Source organism: Delphinus delphis, chromosome 3 (genome assembly GCF_949987515.2).
Source record: "Delphinus delphis chromosome 3, mDelDel1.2, whole genome shotgun sequence".
Lineage (NCBI taxonomy): Eukaryota > Metazoa > Chordata > Mammalia > Artiodactyla > Delphinidae > Delphinus > Delphinus delphis.
In genome coordinates, this window is record NC_082685.1 from 16,738,595 (window position 1) to 16,762,353 (window position 23,759).

General features: G+C 41.9%; 1 protein-coding gene across 1 annotated transcript; it reads left to right on the plus strand.

Moving 5' to 3' along the window:
• The first annotated feature begins 1,148 nt into the window (after window positions 1–1,148).
• On the plus strand, window positions 1,149–18,683 carry PGBD2 (piggyBac transposable element derived 2). The gene is made up of 3 exons (XM_060006739.2): window positions 1,149–1,245; window positions 14,228–14,291; window positions 16,520–18,683. The coding sequence occupies exons 2-3, from the start codon at window positions 14,275–14,277 to the stop codon at window positions 18,279–18,281; spliced, it is 1,779 nt and encodes a 592-aa protein (XP_059862722.1). The 5' UTR covers window positions 1,149–1,245; window positions 14,228–14,274; the 3' UTR covers window positions 18,282–18,683.
• The last annotated feature ends 5,076 nt before the right edge of the window (window positions 18,684–23,759 follow it).

The following is a 23,759-nucleotide window of genomic DNA, read 5'->3' on the forward strand; positions in this document are numbered from 1 at the left end:
AGAAGTGCCAGGGTGGAGAAGAAAATACAAAATCTTCACTACTCGCCCCTCTTCTTGAATGTTTAGCACAGTTTGGTCCCAAGGATTTTTGTGTTTAGAAAAACCCTTGGAGGCCAAGGCACCCTTTTCTGTAAAGTCACTTCCTATATACTTTATGGAGCAGAGCCTCAAAGTGTGTGTATGGAGAGGCGACGGGAGTGGGCCAGGCTGGAAGGGGGATTCCCCCGCCCCGATTTCTCCGCCCCCCCACCCCCCACCGCGCGGCGCGCAAGGTACCTTGTCTGCAGACAATTTTAGTTGTTGTAACTCGTGGAGCAGGGGTGTGGTGTGCTACTGGCACCTGGTGGGTAGAGGTGAGGGATGCTCAAAATCCTAAAATCACGGCTGCCAGAGTTAGCAAATAAAAATACCTGTCGGTAGGGTCGCCAGATGAAATACGTAACTCCAAGATTAATTTTAGAGTATATTTTTATCTGAAATTCAAATTTAACTTGGCGCCCTATATTTTATCAGGTGATCCTACCTGCAGTACATGGGACAGGGCCCCACAACAAAGAATTATCCAGACCAAAAGTCCAGGGTGTGAGGTTGGTCCAGTGACGCAGATTGTTGGGCCTGGCCTCGGAGTTAATGATTCGGTAGGTCTGGGGTGGGGGCCCCAGGATTTGCATTTCTATCAAGTTCCCAAGTGAAGCTGCCATTGGTCTGGAACTACATTGGAGAACCACCGACCTAGAAAGAAGAAAAGACTTCGTGCCCTCCTGAGTAATAGCGAGGAAAGTGCCTAGACTAGCATGTAAGGAGACAGGACGAGAAGGGGCTGCAACAGGGGCATAAAATATTTCTGCCGTCTTGGGCCCTACCTCAGAGGCACTTCTGCGTCCCCTCTAGGCGCCGCGGAGGCCCCAATGTCTCGATGGTCGCTCGAATCGGGGGCGTGTCCTGGGCAGGGGCGTGTCCTGGGCGGAGAGCAGAAGGCGGGCCGAGGGGAACCGAGCGCTCTCGTGCCGGACGTTGCGCGGCCGCGACGCCCGACGCCGGCTGGGCAGCGGCGCTCTGGGCTCTGCGCTGCCGGTGGTATCTGGCGCGAGCCCACGAGGTTCCGGTCCGTTCGGCGCAGGTAGGCGTCGTCCCGCTTGCACCGCCTACTGGGCCCCTCTTGGTTGTGGGAGCGGCGCGCCCTGGCGTTGCGTTTTCTCAACGGTGCCCGAGGCGTTGGCCTTCGCTGCCGCGGGCGGACTACGGGTAGGTGGGACCAGGACAGGGACAATGGACCTCCGGGCGCGGAACTCAGAGGGCCGCACGGGGGCGCTCTCGCCGCGGTACGGGGAGGCTGGGCTGGGACCAGGGAGGACTCAGCTGGGGCGGGGCGGGCTTGGGGGCGGGAGACTTTGGGCGAGGCCGGGCTGTGGGCGGGACCGGGGCCTACTAAACGCAGGATGTACTAAGGGAGGAGTGGCTGGGACCCTTGGTAGGAATCGGGGGCGGGCCCGGGCTGGAGGCCGGACGGGCTGTGGGCGGAGCTGGGGCTGGGTCAGGCTGACGCGGGGCAGATTGGGGGCGGCGTGGGCGGACATCTGTGGGCGGGGTGGGTGGGGTGCGGCTCCCACGCCACGCCCCTTAGGGGGAGGGGCTACTCCGCGCGGGGCGCGCTGGGTGCAGGGCATTTCTGGCATTCATAGTTTTTGCCTGCTTCTGGGATCGCCGACGTTGCATAGGGTCTTTGTTTTCCCCTTTTCCCCCCTTTTTGTTTGGTATTGAGATGGGTAGGAGAAGAAGGAGGAGGACTCCGTTTCACAAAGGCCATTCCTGAGCTGTGGTACACCTGGCTTAGCTTTGAGGCATTTACGTTTATAAAATGTCTTATTAAAAAAATTTTTCTTTGAAGTAACTTAAGAATTTGAAAAAAGTTTTAAAACTAGTACAAAGAATTCCCACATTCTAATCACCTAGGTTCCCCAAATGTTAACATCTTATTTAACAGAACAATTACCAAAACCAGGACACCTAACATCTACAGGCCTTATTCAGATTCTTTTTGCTCTTCTTGTCCATTTCCTTTTTGTGGTATAGGATCCAAGTCAGGATTTAGATGCATTTAGTTGTCGTGTCTCATTGGAAAAATTTATATTTTAAACAGTAGAAGCCCCCTTACCTCCAAGATCCTTCAGAGTGGCCCTTGGGACCACCAGATCTCAAATCAAAGAGGCTTTTCTTCTTGGATGCCAGGGCCAGTTGAGAACGTCCAGTTGAGCCTTCCGGCAGCTTTGGCATAGGTGGTCACCTCTGTCCCTTGACCCATCTGGCCCTTGGCTGCTCAGCCTTTCCTAGTTCTCCTCCTACCTCTCAAGTCAACCTCCTCCCTCAGATCTCCGCAGATGCCCTCCTTGGCCAGCTTCTCTTTCATTGTGGGCTTCCTCCCTTGCATGATCTCTTGTGGCTTCAAGGATTCTTGTGGCTTTGAGCATTCCATAAATCCTCAGAAAACTCACTTGTTTATCACTTCAGCCCAGGCCATTTCTCGGTCTCAGACCCACAGGGATTGTGGCCTATCGCTACCTTTCTGGGTTATCTCAAAAGCATTTCCAGGGGCTTCCCTGGTGGCGCAGTGGTTGAGAGTCCGCCTGCCGATGCAGGGGACACGGGTTCGTGCCCCGGTCCGCGAAGATCCCACATACCGCCGAGCGGCTGGGCCCGTGAGCCATGGCCGCTGAGCCTTCGCATCCAGAGCCTGTGCTCCGCAACAGGAGAGGCCACAACAGTGAGAGGCCTGCGTACTGCAAAAAAAAAAGCATTTCCATTCCAATATGCGCAAAACACAGCTCCAAGTCACCCACTTCTAGTCCACTGTATCAATTGGGTCTCCACTGATAGACATTTCCTATGCAGAGTTTCAGAGAATCTTAGAGAATGCATTTTGGTTAGGGGCAATCAAATATTAAGAGTTCCTAGTACTTTTTTAAATAGCTGTCTTAAAGCCAGAAAGTGAAGATGAAGATGAAGGCCTGCTACAGGATGAGGAGGATGCCCTGCAGTATGGCCATTTTCTTAGCAGCACAAGTTGTTCAGTTCGGCAAGTATTTATTGGGTGCCTGCTGCATGCCAGGAGCTGTGTTGACTTCTGGGGATACAGAGGTGAATAAATTCTGCACCCGCCCTGCCATCAGAGGGCATGTGGTGGGGTCATGTGTTGTAATTGAGGTGAAATCTGTGATAGAGGAAGCCTCAACTTGGAGAAGGAGGTTGCAGGACGTGAGTTGGCCTGAGCCGAGGTGGGAGAAGGCTGGGGACCCAGCTGTTAGGGGCCTTGACCTATTTCCAGGGCTCGTGGGATTGTGACCTCGGGAAGTTCTCCCTAGGCTATGATTATGGGCTGGCGTGGGAATGACTGGTTGGGGGCTGTCACTGAATGTTGGTGAGTGGATAAGGGTCAGCCTAGGGTACAGCAGAGGAAAAGGTGATGAGATGAGCTGCTGAGAGTGGTGTGACTGTGAAATGGTAACACAGGTCATACTCTCTGACCCAAACCCAACCAGACATGGGGAAAAGTCAGAATGTTTGAATTTTATCAGAGTCACACTGAAGCACTCCTTAATCAAACATAGGATTTCTGTAGCAATATCTATCAATATCTATAGTAAGTAATAGAAATAGGAATTATAAAGAGCCTCAGATATTTTCAGGTTTTGCTGCCAGGCAGTTTGTTGCCCAAACTTTGAAATAATGTTCAGTTTTCACAACATTTTTGACATTTGAGAATTGTAGGTGAAGGGTTGTGGATCTGAAAAGATAGCTACCACTTGTAGAGCCAGGCCTGTTGTGTGTGCTTCACAGGCATTGACTCTCATCCTCAACCCTACAAGGGTTGATACCATGCCGATCCCATTTTGTGGGTGAGGAGATGAGGGCATAGAGAAGGTAAGTGATTTGCCCACAGTCACACAACTCACCCCTGTTGGCTCCATAGTCCACATTCTTACCAGACTGCATACGTGTGAATGGGAGGTTGGGGAGTTGCAGGACCAAAGCCTTTCTCCCATACCTCAGATACCTGGCATCTGCAACCAGCCTGTGTGAGTGCCAAGGAGGGTCAGAAGAGAAGGGAGGCAGGAGCCCTGTAGAGGTTGTGGTTACATACACAGATTCATTGAATGCCTGTGGGGACTCACTTCCTTGGTGCCTGGAGCTTGTGGTCTGGTTGGGCAGTGAGCTCTTCTCACAAGCTGTAGAGGAAGTTAAGTGCACTGTCAAGTGGACCAGAGGACGACATGGGTGATCAGAGGCACTGGGTTGACAAGCTGGGATGCAGACTAGCTGGGCTTTGAGAAAATTTAGGTAAATGATTTTATGAGGATTCTGTAAGGAGATTCTTCATGAGAGACACAGACTGTTGAGTGGGGAGATGACTGTATTCTAATTTTCTTCCTCTAACTGCAAAAGATACATGTGCTCTGGAGCACCAGAGATGAATGCCTTCTGCCTGCCACTTCCATGTCACTGCAGACAGTGGTCTTCTCAAAGGACATTGAATGGGTCAGTTTGATCATATTTGCTCAGGTGTGTGAGAATGTCCCTGTGCCTTTGTGAGTGCATGTATAACTGCAAAATATGCATTCAAAAACATATAAGATGCATAGGAACAGTTTAAAGAGTCATGAAAGAACTTTGAACACTCCACTCAGTTTAAGAAATAGAACCTTGTCAAAATCTTAGCAATTCCCTGTATGTCTGCCCCAATTGCATCTTTTCTCTTCAGAGGTAACTACTATTCTGAAGTTCCTCTTAATCATTTTCTTGCTTTTCTTTATAGTTTCACAATGTGTATGTGTCTCCAGATGATATTTTAATTTTGTTTAACTTTTTGATCCTTATAAAATGAAACCAGGTAGCAAGTTTCCTTTTTTTTTTGCTTATTGTCTTTTATTTGAGATCCATTCAGTCGTGTGTGTGGCTGAAGTTCTTCACTCACTTTTTCTGTGGTATTGCACTGCATCCATTCTGTTGATGGCCGTTTGGGCTGTCTCTAGTTTTTGTTACTCTAAATAAACAGTGCTGCAGTGGACATTCTTGTCCTGGTCTCCTGGTGCACAGATGAAGTAGTTCTCAAACGGTGAGGGAGGTGAGGTGAGATAGGGGTAAGGGAAGAAAGGGAAACACTTTTGGTTATTATAACTGGGACGTGGTGCGCTCCTTGTCTCTAGTGGGTAGAGGCCAGGCACACTGCTAAACATACTACAATGCACAGGACAGCCTTCCCATCTCCTCCTCTCCCACGCACCAAAGAATTGTCCGACTCCTAATGCGAGTGTCGAGGCTGAGAACCCCTGCTCTAGGGTAAATACCTGGGGTGGACTGCTGGGTGCGTGGGTTTGTGCATGTTCAACTTTAGTAGATACTAGCATACTGCTTACACTCCTTTCAGCAGTATGTGGCCTCTTGCATTACTCATTGTCCTTTTCAACACTTGATAATCTCTGCCTTTAAAATTTTTGCCAACTTGGTGTCTGTGAAATGATATCTGATTGTGGTTTTAATTTCATTTCCTGAACAGTAATGAGATTGAGCATCTTTTCATGTCGGTCTTCTTTTTGTATTTCCTTTGAGAAGTGCCTCCTGATACCATTTTGCCCATTTTCCTGTTGTGTTATTTGTGTTTTTCTTAATTGTGTCTGGGATTTCTTTATATATCTTAGATTATTCTTACCTCCTAGATGCTAATCCCTTATATTTGTTGCAGATAACTTCTCCCATTTTTGAGTTTATTCTGATGGGCTGAAAAGTTCTTAATTTAAATGTAGTAGAATTTATCAATCATTTTCTTTATGGTTAAATGCTTTTTGCTGGTTGGTTGGTTTCCTGCCAGATCCCCAGGTGGGCAGGACTTGTTCTAGGACCACACTGGAGCAGTGCTGAAACCAAGTCTCAGTGCCACTTCAGGACCCACAGCTGGCACTAAGGTTGGCAGGCCTGCTGCCAGGGGCACAGATGGGTGTTGCTGGATCCCTGGGTGAGCAGGACTGGGAGCAGGGCTAGAGCCAGGTCACAGGGCTGCTTCAGGATCTGTAGTCTGGTCCAAGGATGGTAGGCCTGTTACTAGGGGTACGGATGCATGATTCCTCCTGGGTCCCTTGTCAGATGGTTACAGGACTGTGACCAGGCAGGTCTGGAGCTGAGTCTGTAGGGAGTTGGGGCTGCTTTCAGTTTGCTGGCAGAACCATGTGAGCTTGCCACCAGGGTGTGGGCCTGCCTTTTTAGAGCAGCTATCCTTGGCCTTGGGGTTCACTGGGGTTTTGCAACCTCCTATCTGGATCCCAAGGCTTCCACAAAGGCACTTTTGTCTGTAGTTGCCTTCCAAATCATTGTTTGTTTAGGGAGATGCATTCCTATTCCACCACCTTGCTAATGTCATTCCCTGTCTCCGTTTAAGTAGGATAGGTCAAACATGTCAGTTCTGTTGTTCAAGTCTCAGTAATTTTGTCTGCTTGACCATCAGTTACTGGAAGAGGTGTGTTGAAATCTCTTACTGTTACAATAGATATGTCAATTTCTATAATTCTATTACTTTTTACTGTATTTTGAAGTTATATTGTTAGATGCATAAAGTTTAAAATTACTATATCTTTCTGATGAGTCCCACCTTTTTTCCCTGTGAAGTTACCCTCATTTTCTCTGATAATGCTTGCTTTACATTTTGTTATTTTTAAATGTAAAAAACACATGAAATAAAATTTACCATCTTAACCACTTTTAAGTGTACATTTCAGTAGTGTTAAGTATATTCATATTGTTGTGCAACTAATCTCCAGGACATTTTTATCTAACAAAACTGAGACTATACCCATTAAACATCAACTTCCCATTTTCCCCTCCACCCACTCCTGGTAACCACCATCCTACTTTCTGTTTCTATGAATTTAAATACTTTAGATACCTCATGTAAGTGGAATCATACAGTATTTGTCTTTTTGTGAGTGGTTTATTTCACTTAGCATAATGTTTTCGTTTCATCCATGTTGTAACATGTGGTAAGATTTCCTTTTAAGGCTGAATAATGTTCTATTGTAGATCTACCTATTGTAGGTTCTATGTGTAGACCACATCTTCTTTATCCATTCATCTGTAGGTGGACATGGGAGTTGCTCTCACCTCTTGGCTATTGTGGATAGTGCTGCTATGAACCTGGGTGTCTCTTTGAGACCCTGCTTTCAATTCTTTTGGTTAAATGCTCAGAAGTGGTATTGCTGGATCATATGGTAGTTCTGTTTTTAATTTTTTGAGGTACCATCATACTGTTTTACATAGTGGCTGCACCATTTTATGTTCACATTAACAGTGCACAAGGGTTCCAATTTCTCCACATCCTTACCAACATTTGTTATTTTCTGTTTGTTTTTTTTTTGATAGTGGTCATCCTAATGGGTATGAGGTGATAAATCATTATGCTATTGGTTTGCATTTCCCTAGTGATTAGTGATGTTGAGCATCCTTTTGTGTGCTTATTGGCCATTTGTATATCTTTAGAGAAATGACTGTTCATGTTTTTTGTCCACTTTTTAGTTGGGTTACTTTTTTTGTTGTTACTAAGATATAGGAGTTCTTTATATATTCTAGATATTAACTCCTTGTAAGATGTAATTTGCAAATATTTTCTCCCATTCCATGTATTGCCTCTCTACTTTGTTGATTATATCCTTTGATGAAGTTTTAAGTTTGATGTAGTCCCATTTGTCTGTATTAGCTTTTGTTGTCTCTGCTTTTGGTGTCATATTCAAGAAATCATTGCCAAATCCAATGTCATGAATCTTTTCCCCTATGTTTTTTTCTAAGCGTTTTATAATTTTACCTCTTACATTTAGGTCTTTGGTATGTTTTGAGTTAATTTTTGTATATGATACAAGATAAGTGTTCAACTTTATCCTTGTGCACGATGTCCAGTTTTTCCAACACCATTTGTTAGGGACTGTCCTTTCCCTACTGAGTGGTCTTAGCACCCTTACCTGACTGTATAATACATGAAGGTTTATTTCTGGTACTCTATGCTGATTCATTGAGCTATATGTCTGTCTTTAATGGCAGTACCATACTGTTTTGATTTCTGTAGCTTTGTAATATGTATTGAAATGAGGAAGTGTAAGTCTTCCAACTTTGTTCTTTTTCAAAATTGTTTTGGCCATTGGAGTTCCTTGATATAACATGTGAATTTTTAGGTGGCTTTTTCTATTTGTACCAAAAATACCATTGGGATTTTGATAGAGATTGCATTGAATCTGTGTATTACTTTGGGTAGTATTGACATACTGTCAACATTAAGTCTTCCAGTCTATGAACCTGAGATGTCTTTACATTTTTTGGTGTTTTTTTAAAGTGTTTTCATTAATGTTTTTTTGTCAGTTTACAACTCTTTCACCTTCTTGGTTAGGATTGTTCCTAAATATTTTATTCTTTTCAATGTTGTGGTAAATGGAATTGCTTACTTAATTTCCACTTCATATTGTTCATTGTTAGTGTATAGAAATGCAACTAAAATGAATAGATTTTAGTGTGTTACTTTTGATTCCTACAACTTTGCTGAATTTTTTATTATTTCTAACAGGTTCTTAAAAAATCTTTAGGGATTTCTACATATAAGATCATGTCATCCACAAACAGGTAATGCTATTTCTTCATTTCCAATTTGGATGCCTTTTATTTATTTATTTTTCTTGCCGAAAGGTTCTGGCTAGGACTTCTGGTATTACGTTGAGTAGAATGGCCAGAGTGGGCATCCTTATCTCGATCCTGTTGGTAGAGGAAAAGTTTTCAGTATTTCACTATTTCATATGATGTTAGTTGTAATATTTTTTCATATATGGCCTTTGTTATGTTGAGATGGTTTCCTTCTATTCCTAGTTTATTAAGTGCTTTTATCGTGAAACAGTGAGCATTTTCATCTACCATTAGGCAGGCATAGCCCTGTCCAGAGTCAGTGTCTATTCCCAGTGTCAGGACCCATTTGTAGCCCCCCATGGCTACCAGCATTGTCTCACATGCCAACCATGATCAGAGCCTTCCCACCAGGGAATCTGCCATATAGCCATGTGCAATCTCTGTCTCTCTCGTTGACAGAGAGAACTTCTCTTACTGGCGTTTTGTGCATGAGAGTACACGAAGACTATGAGGAAATTCAACCCATCTTTACTTTGCTGCAGTGACCCCTATGTCCGTACATGTCACGGACCCAGGTGGCCATCTCAAGGGAGCACACAGGAGTATCTGCTTGCTGATTCCAATCACCTACTAAACCTGGAAAAGAGTTCTTCTGATGGGCATTGACATGTTCTACTTTAATGCACCCCTCAAATTTCCACAAGCCTGTGCCCTACAAGGGCATCCCTTTAATGGGCCAGGTTTCCATTGCCCTCCTGCCTGACCATATGGCCAGTCTATTGGCCAGCATCCATGAATCAATAAAAACCCAAACATAGGTGCTTATACCATCGTTCAATTCTTCCATCACTGTTAGGATAACAGCATGCAAGTCAGCCCACAAACCTGATTTGAAGAATTCAGAGTGGTGGCCTTCCAAATAGGATGCTGTCCATTCACCTTCTAAATGCCATCCACAAATGAAGCAACTCTTTGTTGGTCAGTTGAGAGTTCTTTATAGGGCAGTGTCCAAGTGACAAAAGAATCCAGCAACTCCTCACACAGTTACAGAGACAGTCCTAGAGAAAAAGAAGCCCCCTACTCGTGAGTATCTCCTTGCACTCCCCAGGCAGCATCATCCTGTATAAACCATTTCTATTTTATTATGAAATTCTTCCAGGCACTGACATCCCCATTAGAGTGATTCTCTGACATCACCCTACACATTGAGCATTTCAGGTTTTAAGATAATTTTATGTCCTTCAGTCATAGGGGTAGCTTCAATTAATAATGTCAAATGGCAAGAGAGTAAATGCCCTTCAAATGGAAATTGTCTAGTATAAATTCCCAGTAGTGATCGCTGGGAGGCATTCACAGGCTGTTGTCATAAACCACAGTCTAGGCTCCACGGGCTATCACACAGAGAATTTGTCCCTACCAGCAATCCAACTTCTATTCCACACTCCTTACTGGTTCCTATTTATCATGTCCAATTAATACTGCTCAAAGGGTAGAGTTACATGCCTTCTGTTTACAATATTAGGTAGGGGAAACATCCCCCAGATACAACGTCCATCCCCATAATACAATCAGAAAAAAGAGACACAACCACTTCACATAGAGCCTGTTCAAACAACAATTCTACAAACTTCAATCTTAATTCTATCAACCCTCACTGTGGCCTCCATTAGGATCATATCAACAGGTTTTGTGTTACAATATTAGGTAGGGGAAGTGTTCCCCAGCCAAACACAGTATCGATTCCCATAAAACATTCAGGTAAAGAAGACACAATTTCTTTACATAAAGCTTGTGTAAGCATTTCAACTTTCACAATCTTGTTAACTCTTACACTTTTTTTTTTGGCTGTGCCACGCGGCTTGTGGGGATGGTAGTTCCCTGACCAGGGACTGAACCCAGGCCCTTGGCAGGGAAAGCACAAAGTCCTAACCGCTGGACCGCCAGGGAATTCCCAACCCACACTTTTATACTCTCTAAATCTAACTGTAGCCTGTGTCACGGCTTCACCAATAGGTCTTGGTACCACAGTTCGTAGGACTCCTTTATCAACCCCCTGACCATTTTACCCACTCATGTGCAAAAGGCTTTGGGTCCTTAGTAAGGGTTGAGCCAAGGTACCCTGGCCCTTTTGTCAACTGTCAACTTGATTAATCTGCCTAACCACTGCCCCAAGTGACTGCTGGCGAGGTTCCTCAATGTAGTCTCTGCCTTCTGGCTTTTTACTTCTCCAAACTGGGATAAATAGAGCAGACTTGTTTGGGACCCCTACATGCTGGGGGACCAGCAGGAGACCCCTTTGGCTAACACCCAGTCTTTGGTATGGCTGTATTAAAACCTTTGTTTTAACCCCATCAATGTCCATTTTATTCATCCCACTTCTTTTCATTTTTTTAAATTAACATCTTTATTGGAGTATAAGTGCTTTACAATGGTGTGTTAGTTTCTGCTTTATAACAAAGTGAATCAGCTATACATATACATACTTCCCCGTATCTCTTCCCAATTGGGTCTCCCCCCCTCCCACCCTCCCTATCCCACTCCTCTAGGTGGTCTTCATCCCACTTCCTAACAACCATCTAAATAAAGATTTCCACCCTGCTGAGACAAGTCCTATGACTCTCCCTTTTCTGTTTCATCTTTCTTTCACCCCTATCAATATTTGCTTAATTCACCTTATTCCTTAATAACCATATAAAAACTTCCACCCTGCTAAGACCAGTCTCTTGATTCTTTCCCCTGCTTTTTCTTGTTCTCTTGTCCCAGGAACGGGGGTCAGAGACCAATGGAAAACCAAGCCAATAGAAAACCAAGAAGGGATTCCATTGAAAAGGGTAGGAAAAGTTCATGGCATTTTGCACACACATGCTTCTCCCCCATCTCAGTATAGTTAGGTGCAACTAAGAGAAAACCTAGTTCTGGTTTGCCTGGGGCCTGCCTGAGGAACAGATTTCTGTCTCACCAGACTTGGAGCACTGACAGGCATGTTGGCGTAGTTTGGAAGACACTGAAAATGTAGGCAGGTGCCACAGCACAGTAGCTGCAGAGATTCTGCAGTTCAGCAGGCAGATGTCTGGGAGAGCAAGAAATAGTGGCATATAGGTCTATAGTGGCATTCAAGTCTGATGTTTCCTTATTGATTCTTTGTCTGAATGATCTACCATTGTTGAGAGTGGGATATTAAAGTCCCCCACTCTTATCTTATTGCCATTTATTCCTCCTTTTTGTTCTCTTAGTATTTGGTTTATATATTTAGGTGCTCAAATATTTAGTGCTTAAATATTTACAATTGTTGTATCTTTTGATGGATTGTTGTTTTTCATTATGTAATTATCTTGTTTTCTTGTTTCCATTTTAGTAAAGTTAATTTCGACTGACATAAGTATAGCTACCCCTGCTTTCTTTTTTTTTTTTTTTTTGGTTACTATTTGCTTGAAATATCTTTTTCCATCCTTTTACACTCAGCCTATATGTATATTTAAAGGTCAAGTGAGTATCTTGTCAGTAGCATATCATTGGATCTTACTTTTTTATCCATTAAGCCATTCCGTGGCTTTTGGTTAGATAATTTAATGAATTTACATTTAAAGTAATTATTGATGGGTAAGGACTAACTGTTTTCATTTTGTTCATCATTTTCTGTTTTATAAATCCTTTGTTTCTTCTATTCCTGTTGTGTTCTTTTATGATTTGATGAATTATTGTGTCATTATGCCTTGACTTCTTTATCATATTCTTTTGTGTAACTACAATAAGTTTTTCTTTTGTGTTTGTCATGAGGTTTACATAAAATAATCTTGAAATGATAGCACCCTATTTTAAACTGGTAACACCTTAACTTCTATAACATTTCTAAACTTTACTCTTTTACTTCTCCTCCCCCTCACATTTTAGATTATTGATGCTACAGTTTACATATTTCTTATAGTATGTATCTAATAACAGATTATTGTAGTTATAGTTGTTTTAGAATGTTATTTTTTCCTTTGTTTTTAAATTGGGGTATAGTTGTTTTACAATGTTGTGTTAGTTTCTACTGTACAGTAAAACGAAGTAGAGTTCCCTGTGCTATACAGCAGGTTCTTATTAGTTATCTACTTTATACATATTAGTGTATATATGTCGATCCCAATCTCCCAGTTCATCCCATCCCTCCACTCCCCTCCCCCTGCTTTCTCCCCTTGGTGTCCATACATTTGTTCTCTACATCTGTGTCTCTATTTCTGCCTTGCAAACCGGTTCATCGGTACCATTTTTCTAGAATCTACATATATGCATTAACTTTTAACTTTAAATCTAGAGTTGTTAGTGAATTATACACCCCTATTACCTGACTGACTTTATAGTTACCATTACCAATGAGTTTTACACTCTCTTCATATGATTTTATTATATAATTAGTGCCCTTTTACTTCTACTTGAAGAATTCCTTTTAGCATTTATTTTAAAGCAGGTCTTGTGGTATGAACACCCTCTGCTTTTGTTTGCTTGTGAAAGTCTTTATGTCTTCTTCAGTTTTGAAGGACAGCTTGCTGGGAATAACATTCTTAGTTGATAGTTTTTTTCTTTCTACATTTTCAATATATCATCCCATTCTCTCCTGGTCTGAAAAGTTTCTGTTGAAAAATCTGCTACTAGTCTTATAGGGATTCCCCTGTATGTAATTTCTCTTTTTCTTGCTGCTTTCCAAATTCTTTCTTTGTCTTAGACTTTTGACAATTTAATTATAATGTGTCTTGGTGTAGCCCTATTTGAGTTCAACCTATTTGGGGTCCTTTGGGCCTTCTGCCTACTACAGGTTTGTTGGAAGTTTGATGTAGTTAAAATTATCCACCTTCCTTTAAGTTTCTGTGTTTTCTATAAGAAAGGTTTCCCTCTGTGGTCACTAATATACTTTAAAAGTTTTGCTTTTTTGCAGTTAATACTTAATACATCTAGGACTTCACTATCTAATATAGTAGCCACCACATGTGACTATTTAAATTTGAATTACTTAAAATTACATAAAATTAAAAATTCAATTTCTCGGTCACACTAGCCATATATCCAGTGGTTAATACCCATATGTGGCTCATGGCCACCATATTGGACAGCACTGATAGAAAACATTTCTATCATTGTGGCAAGTTCTATTGGCAGTGCTGATGTAGGACAGTAGTCTTCAACCAGGGGAGATTTTACCTCCTACTCTCCCCACCAGAGGACATTTGTCTAGAAACCTTTTCGTTTTTCACAACTAGTGGTGTAGTTGTTCTATTGGTATCTAGTAGATGGAGGCCTGGGATGCTGTTAAACATCACATAATACATAGGACAACCCCCCACGAGAAACAGAATGCCAATAGTTCTGACTGTGGGAAACCCCGCTCTAGAATGTATTTTGTTGTGAGGTGTGAGATGGGGGAGCTTGTTCTTTTTCCCTCTGACTAGCCAGTCAACTACACCTCATTTCCTGTGTGTACTTGATCCATTTCCCTCTGGTTGATAGTGAATCTTGAGATTTTTTTCCCTTAAATGGTAGAGAAGGTCTATTCCTTTGCTAATTAAGATATGATTTCTTAAAACTGACTTCTGTTGTCTTACAGATTCTTAGACTCTGCAAGTAAAGACAAGTTCATGTTCACAATATACCATGGCTTCATCATCAAGGTAGGAGTAATGTTTGTTGAAAGGCTTTATGCAAGTACAGTTGACTCTTGAACACATGGGGATTAGGGGTGCTGACTCTTTGCATTTGAAAATCTGTGTATAACTTTATAATCGGGCCCTCTGCACTGGTGGTTCCAACCCACCGAGGATCATGTAGTACTCCAGGATGTATTTACCGAAAAAAATCTATGTATAAGTGGACTCACATAGTTCAAACCCATGTTATTCAAGTCTAACTATATTTACTTCTCTGCTTTTGAAAGACCAAGTCTATAACATTTTCAGTTCTCAGTCCTGCTGCCCACCCTAAGCACTTGGTGCCTATGAAGCACCAAGGAGGGAGAGGAGAGAGGAAGATTGGAGAAAAGACAAGGCAGACAAAGGAGTGTGTATGGTACAGTACGGGTGCAGCTGTGTAGCTCTAGTTCTGCACTTGATCTGAAAACATGATTTACTTTCCTCATCTTTCAAGACACAAGATGGTTGTCTGTGGGGCTGCCTCAGTTCCTGCAGGCTTTCTCACTCCAAGGGTTTGAACAGCTATGCACAGAGGTGTTTGAGGGCCTGTTTGAGTGGTGAGACTAGCAGAGATTGTGGCTGGGCAGGCCTGGATCTGCTGCTGTAGACCAGGGGAGGCATGAAGATGGCTGTTACCCTTTGAGAACGTGCCTTAGTTCGAGATCCATGGAAAGGAAGAGCTTCAGGTTTCCTCTCCCTTTCTGGCTGGCCATGGAGAGCTTGAGGCATACCTCATCTCCCCAGAGGTCAGACTTCTTGTGCTCTAGCCTCCAGCAGGGGTGGCTGGTGGAGTCAGTGTCCTGGAAGTGAGGTTGGAGTGAATCTCTAATGCAGCTTAAACTCCAAAGCCTAAGAGCAGGCAGAGAAATAACCTTTGTGGTAAAGCCTGCATCCTCCCTCTGGTACACGGCTTTTCTCATGCAGAGGCCAAGGCATAGGGCAGCAGCAGTGCCCACCTTCCCAAGTCCAGTCTGTTCTCATAGCCAGAGTAATGTATTTGACCCCTCACTGTCCTGCTCCATCCCCTCAGGGGCTTCCTGTGATAACTGAATACAACTGGAAGTCCTGATCAGGACCTCTGGAACCCTGTGGGGCCTTGGCCCTGGACGCAGCCACCTCTGCTCTACTCTCCTCCCCTCACTACATCTGCAGTGTCACTAACCTCCTTGCTGTTCATAGATATCAAGTCCCTTCAACCACAGGGCCTCGCACCTGTACCTACAGTTCTTTCTCTCCCTCTGGGACACCCAGTCTCCAGCTGTCTGCAAGGCTCACTCCACCTCTCCAGGCCATCTGCCCTGTGAGCCTTCCCTCATCATATGTCTAAAGTAGCACCCCCAGCCCTATTCCTTTGCTGCATTTTCTGTCCCTTATTCAGGATGGCCCTCATCACTACCTGATGCCGTCCTGCATAGCTGCGTGTTTGTTGATGTGTCATCTGTCTCCTCCATTTGGAAACAAGTGCTATGCAGGTCAGGGAGTGGAGTGTGCTCACTGCCAGCCCCTGGGCAGCACCTGCTCGTGGTTGGTGCCCACTAAATACAAATATCTCTTGCATTTGGTTCCTACATGTACAGGGAGAGTTAGAATAGCAGGGGTTTCCATGTTTCCAAATCTATTTAGCAGTTAGTATGCAGTAGGATATCAGATGTTGAGGGAGCTTTGTGAAAATCTGTCTGAATCTGTTTAGGTCCTGAATTTGGGTAGTGAGAGTTCAAGTATGGAGAGTTTGAGAATTGGGGAAGTGAGGAAACTTATATATGCCAAGTGAATAAGAAAAAGGGAAGAGACAGATAAGGCAGAAGCATGAAAGCAGAGCTGCTAGGGCCACTGAGTCAGGAGACATCGGTGGATGTCACTTCAGCAGCCGAGCCTTCCCATTGACAGTTACTGTTAACCAGGTGATAACAGTGGCACCTGGATTCATCACTAGAGGGGATCCTCTATTCAGACACTTTATTTAAGAAGGAAAGGAAGTATGGAATACCTCTTTAGAATGTCTCCCTTTATTAAAATACTTCTGCACTTAGATGAATAATTTGTGTTTGTCTGGAAAATTCACTTATCTGGCACTATGACTTATGGTGTTAGGTTCAAGATGCTGTTGCAGTGGGAGTGCCCTCCTCTTGGGCAATGCTTTAGTGGAGTTTTCTGCTGAAGCACTGGCTTTCCTGCATGGCCTCTCTTCATTCTGTTTCCTGTCATCGCAGCAGCCTCACTACCGGGAGAAGAACCAGCTCAAAGCTGAAGTCCATGAAGTTGCTTGAGGTTCTGAATGCTCTGGAGGAGGAGGAGTCTGGCCAGAGTAGGGAGGAGATCTTCATTGCACCGCCCAACAATGCTTCAGGGGACTTCACTGATGAGGACTCGGGTGATGAAGATGGCCGGCGAGGAACCCACCTGCCTGGCAATGTGCTGCATGCCTTTGTTGTGCCTGAGGACTCTGGCACCGGGGAGGATGATGATGACCTGCAGCTGCAGCCAGCCATGAAGAAGCAAAAGGCAGTAGTGGAACCTCAACATGTTTGGACCAAAAGAGATATCTGCCCGGACTTCACCAGTTGGACAGCATCGGATCCTCATATGGAGGATCTCAAAAGCCAGGAACTGAGTCCTGTAGGCCTCTTTGAATTGTTTTTTGATGAAGGAACAATTAATTTTATTGTTAATGAAACCAATCGTTATGCTTGGCAGAAGAATGTCAACCTGGGTCTCACAGCTCAGGAATTGAAGTGTGTTTTGGGCATTTTGATTTTAAGTGGGTATATCTCCTATCCAAGGAGAAGGATGTTTTGGGAAACATCCCCTGATTCACATCATCATCTTGTGGCTGATGCAATTAGAAGGGACAGATTTGAACTGATCTTCTCATACCTGCATTTTGCAGATAACAATGAGCTTGATGAAAGTGATAGGTTTGCCAAGGTGAGGCCTCTCATTGTCCGCATGAACTACAATTTCCAGAAGCATGCACCCTTGGAAGAGTTCTACAGCTTTGGCGAGTCTATGTGTGAGTACTTTGGACACCGGGGGTCCAAGCGTCTGCCTGCGGGGAAACCTGTGCGGCTGGGCTACAAGATCTGGTGTGGGACGACCAGCAGGGGCTATTTGGTGTGGTTCGAGCCCTCACAGGGCACACTGTTCACTAAGCCAGACAGGGGCCTGGACCTAGGAGGCAGTATGGTGGTGAAATTTGTGGATGCACTTCAGACACGTGGGTGTCTGCCATACCACATATTTTTTGACAAGGTTTTTACAAGTGTCAAATTGATGTCCATTTTAAGGAAGAAAGGAGTGAAGGCCACAGGAACTGTTCGTGAGTACAGAACTGAACGATGTCCCCTTAAAGATCCCAAAGAACTGAAGAGAATGAAGAGGGGTTCGTTTGATTACAGAGTTGATGAGAGTGAGGAGATCATCGTGTGCCGCTGGCATGATAGCAGTGTGGTCAACATCTGCTCCAACGCTGTGGGCATAGAGCCAGCAGGGCTGACCAGCCATCACTCGGGAGCAGCCAAGACGCAGGCCCAGGTTCATCAGCCATCCCTGCTGAGGCTGTACCAGGAGAAGGTCGGGGGTGTCGGCCGCATGGACCAGAACATCGCCAAGTACAAGGTGAAGATCCGGGGTATGAAGTGGTACTCGAGTTTCATTGGCTATGTTATTGACGCTGCTCTTAACAATGCATGGCAGCTGCACAGGATATGCTGCCATGATGCCCAGGTGGACCTTCTGGCCTTCCGGAGATATGTGGCCTGCGTGTACCTAGAGAGCAACGCCGATACATCATCCCAAGGGAGGCGAAGCAGGCGGCTGGAAACCGAGAGCCGCTTTGACATGATTGGGCACTGGATCATCCACCAGGACAAGAGGACCCGGTGTGCCCTGTGCCACTCACAGACCAACACCCGCTGTGAGAAGTGCCAGAAGGGTGTCCATGCCAAGTGCTTCAGGGCGTACCACATCCGGTAATGCATCCTGGGCAGAGGGAGCCCCCTGGATGTTTGGTTTGTTATGAGATGTTTACAGCTAATTACATATAGCATTTGGGGCCTTTGTGTGTTGTGTTGACAAAAAGAGACCTGAATCCCTGATTTGGTTTTGTATTCTTCCTTGTCTTCCTTACAGTTATCTTTTTATCATCTTCTGTTATGCCTACATGTAATATAAATTAATATTTATGTTAGTAATCATAAATGTTTATAAATATATATTTTATACTGTTTTTTATTTCAACTTATGGGCCCTTTTTTATTCAAATAAAAATCTTGCTTTGGGGTATAGCTGTCCTGATAAGGAGACTTGAACGTAACCAAAAACTTAAGAGAAACTTTCGTGAACAGTAAAAAGATTTTATAGTGTATGCTCTCAGTTATAATCTAAGATATAGGCAATATTATATCAATATGATGAAGGATATCTTAATCATATTTATTTCACTTTAATTTAATGCTAGCAAACTGTCCAGGGACAGATAATCTGCCATGTATTTATCCAGCTGACTAGATTTGTAGAGTTTGTATTTTCTTGATAAAAAATATTTTTCTAATACACATATCCATGTGGAATCCATTTTTATAAATAGTGTGAAGTAGGGAGTTGTTTCCCCCAAATGGATGGTTAGCATCATATTAATATTAAAAGTTATATATATATTTCCCCAGTGATTTAAATTCTACCTTTAAAAATTCCTGAACTTTGGGGGAAAATACTGAAACAAAGAAAAAAGTTTATGTTAGAAAGCCTAGTGGAATATAATCCAGAAGAATAAAAGAAATACATATAAAAATTTGGACTTAATCAAAAATCTAAGAGAGCATGTTGAGTATCTTTATTTGGTAAAGAACTTTCTACAACAGCACAAATGAAAAAGAAACACATCAATATATTTGACCATATAAAACTGTAAAATTGACATTCATTAGTAAAGGTAAAATGCAAAGAAACTGAGAAAATATGTTACAAATAATTCCATTTGTAATAATATCCTCAGTGCAAAAAGATCTCGTAAACACATAGGTGACAAGGGTAAAATGTGCAATGTTACATAAAATAACAAATGATGGAAGATGAAAAACAAATGAACAGTGAAGATACATAAGAGGCAATAAACTGCAAAGGTAAGTAATTACTAGATATCCTTTTTTTAAACAAGTGAATTTATTTGTACATAATTACTGTTGGTATGGGTGTAGAAAGGTGACAGACTCATGTAGTACCTGAGGGAGTGTAAATCTGTACACTCTTTCTGAAGGCAATTTATCAGGTCCATCCAAAATCTTAAAAATTGTTCATACCCATAGAAAAGGAAATGTTTGGTCCATTGTGATGTGAATACATAAATAAAAGGGGCAGATCCTCCCTTCAGTGGAATCCCAATTGTAAATGTAGAAGGAAAGATGGAAATAAAATACTGCTATTTGGCAAACACCACAGCAGTAATTTTGCAGGCAAGAACTGTCAGTAGATGCTAAACTTAGGAGGGCAAAGCATTTCCTCACAAGATATCCAGGGGGAATAAACAGAAACTGCTTAGTGGAGAAATCAGGCACACTACCACAACCAAGCAGTCAAAGTTAATACCACCAGTATTGAGATAGAGACATCATGTGTCCTACCCCACTCTCCCCAGGTATGGTAGGTACACTGTGATATTCCTGCCCAGAATGTACAGCCTGCATTCTACATCATGAGAAAACATGAGACAAACGCAAACTGAGGGACATTCCACAAAACAGTTGAATACCTTTTGAAAGTGTTGAGGCTGTAAAGGACAAAGAAAATGAGGATCTGTCCACAATTAGATGAGACCAAGGAAGTGTAACAAATGTGATGTGTGATACTTGCCAGGTTCCACAAAAAAGCTTTCAAAAAGAACGTTAGTGGGACAGTTGGTGAAACTTGAATAAGATCCACAGTTATACTGTTTTATAAATATTAATTTCCTGGCTTTGACAACTGTACTGTGGTTATGCAGTATGTCAGCATCTGGGGAAGACTGGTAAAAGGGAACTATCTGTACCCCTGGAACTGTTTTGTAGGTTTGAAATACTTTCAGAGTGAACATTAAAAAATGTTTATACCTTTGGTGCATTATTTCCATCTTTAGAAATCTAGCCTGGATACTTTAAAACATTTGTCTTAAGGAGAAGTTTGTTCATCAAATTCTACTCTTCAGTTTTCATCTCTTGCATCATGATGATCCTGAAATATTAACCAGGTGTTTTTTATCTTACTGATGGTCCAAATCAATTAATTGAATGGTTGTGGAAACAGTTTGTGAAGCTTCCAGAAGCTACAGAATGGCCAATTGTGATTCCTCTCTTAAGAGCTAAAGGAAATATTTACACTTAGACAGATGTTTGGTCGCAGGTTGTAATTGATGTATGATTGATGTAGGAGCGTGTGTAATTGATATAGGAGCATGTGCCGTCTATCCCAGGCCACTAAATGATGCCAAAACTAACACAGTAGAAGACTGTGTAGACAATATCAGGTATCACAATTGGCAGTCAAGGCCAGATGACATTCCTTGTTGGCATATTCCCAAAGGAAGACTTTAAGGTGCAAAATGAAACTATGGTCTGTCACCAATCCCACAATTGGGGAAGCACTTGAACAGATTGTCTACCTTGTCTACTCTAGTACTGCAGAACCATTCATGAATCTTTTAACTAGAAAGGATATGAAAGTTGTACTGGTTATTCTGGATGACATTTCAAAATTCTTCTAGTTGTTGAGAAACCAGACAAAATTAAAAACGAAACAAAACTTAGTACACCAAACTATGGAAGCATGCACAACATTGAAACTTTTCAAATGAACCATGAAAATGACTTTGTCTACAAGACTTCATTGATTGCCAGGCTATTATGTCTTTTTAAAAAAAGGTGGTAAAACACATAACATAAAATGTATTATCTGTTGTATTTTGTCAGATGCTTTTTCTGACTCTATTGTGATGATCATGTTATTTTTTTCATTTTATTAACGTGATATATTACATTTATTGATTTGTATATGTTGAACCATCCTTGCATCCCAGAGGTAAATTCCAGTTGGTCATGGTACATAATCCTTTTAATGTGTTCTGGAATTCAGTTTGCAAATATTTTGTTGAAATTTTTTGCATCTACATTCCTCAGGGATATTGGTCTGTAGTTTTCTTTTTTTGTAGAGTCTTTATCTGGTTTTGGTAACAGGGTAATGTTGGTCTTGTAGAATGAGTTCGGAAGTATTCCCTCATCTTCAATTTCTTGGAAGGGCTTGAGAAGGATTGGCATTTATTCTTTTTAAAATGTATGGTAGAATTCACCAGTGAAGTTGTTTAGTCCTGGGGTTTTCTGTGTTGGGAGGTTTTGAGTACTTACTCAATCTCTTTACTTGTTATTGTTCTGTTCAGATTTTCTATTTTTTTTCCTGAATCAGCATTAGTAGGTTGTGTGTTTCTAAACATTTATCCATTTCCTCTAGGTTATCTAATTTGTTGGTGTATAACTATTCATAGTAGTCTCTTATGAGTCTACGTATTTATGTAATATCAATTGTAATGTCTCCTCTTTCACTTCTAATTTTATTATTTGAGTCTTCTTTCTCATTATTTAAGTTAGTTTAGCTGAAGATTTGTCAATTTAGTTTATCTTTAAAAGTCAGCTCTTAGTTTTTTCATCTTTTCTATTGTTTTTCTGGTTGCTGTATTATTTATTTTGCTCTGATATTTATTATTTCCTTCATTCTCCTGATCCTGTGCTTAATTTTTCTTCTTTTTATGCTCTTGTGGTTTAAAGTTAGGTTATTTAATTTTTTTTTCTAGTTTCATAGTATATGCAGTTATTGCTTTAAACCTTCCTCTCAGAACTGCTTTTGCAGCATCCCATAGGACTTGGTATGTTGTACTTCCTTTTGCAGTTGTTTTGAGATATTTTTAAATTTCCCTTTTGATTTCTTTTGTTTTTTAAAGGTGTGTTGTTTAGTTTCCACATATTTGTAAATTCTCTAGCTTTCCTTTTGTTGATTTCTAGTTTCATACCAATGTGGTCAGAAAAGAGAATGCTTTCAATCTTCTAAAATTTACTAAGACTTGTTTTGTGTCTTATATGCTTTATCTTGGAGAATGTTCCACGTACATTTGTGAAAAATGTGTATTCTGCCGCTGTTGGATGGAATGTTTTATATATGTCTGTTAAGTTTATTGTTCTAAAGCGTGGTTCGGTTTAAACATTTTCTTTTGGTTTTTCTTTGTCGATGATCTATCCATTGCTGAGAGTGAGGTATTGAATTGCCCTTTTATTATTGTATTATTGTCTATTTCTCATTTCAGATCAGTTAGTATTTGCTTAATACATTTAGGTGCTCCTATGTTGGGTGCATATATATTTACAATTGTTATATATTCTTGATGTATTGAGCTCATTATCATTATATAAAGACCCTTTTGTCTCTTATTCCTGTTTTTGGCTTGAAGTCTATTTTGTATTTTATATATATATATATATATATATATATATATATATATATATATATAGCTACCCACTTTCTTTTGAATTCCATTTGCATGGGATATCTTCTTCTAACCACTTTGAGCCTATGTGTGCCTTTGGAGCTAAAGTGTATAAAGCCTCTTGTGTACAGTATATAGTTGGGTCTTTTTTTCCATGCAGCCACTCTATGCCTTCTCACCTCCTTTCTATTTCTGCTTCTTTCAGAATTTCTTGCAAGGTAGATCCAGTGGTTGAGAACTCCCACAGCTTTTGTTTGTCTGGGAAAGTAGTTATTTCTCCATATCTAAAGGACAACTTTACCAGATAAAGAATGTTTTTTTAAACATCTTTATTGGAGTATAATTCCTTTACAATGGTGTGTTAGTCTCTGCGTTATAACAAAGTGAATCAGCTATACATATACATATATCACCATATCTCCTCCTTCTTGCATCTCCCTCCCACCCTACTTATCCCACCCTCTAGGGGGTCACAAAACACTGAGCTGATCTCCCTGTGCTATGTGGATATTTCCCACTAGCTATCTATTTTACATTTGATAGTATATATAGTATATATAAGTCCATGCCACTTTCTCACTTCGTCCCAGGTTACCCTTCCCCCTTCCCATGTCCTCAAGTCCATTCTCTACATCTGTGTCTTTACTCCTGTCCTGCCCCTAGGTTCTTCATAACCGTTTTTTGTTGTTGTTGTTGTTTTTTAGATTCCATATATATGTGCTAGCATATGGTTTTTGTTTCTCTCTTTTTGAGTTCACTCTGTATGACAGACTCTAAGTCCATCCACCTCACTACAAATAATGCAATTTAGTTTCTTTTTATGGCTGAGTAATATTCCATTGTATATATGCACCACATCTTCTTTATCCATTCAACCTATGGACACATAGGTTGTTCCATGACATGCCTATTGTAAATAGAGCTGCAGTGAACATTGTGGTACATGACTC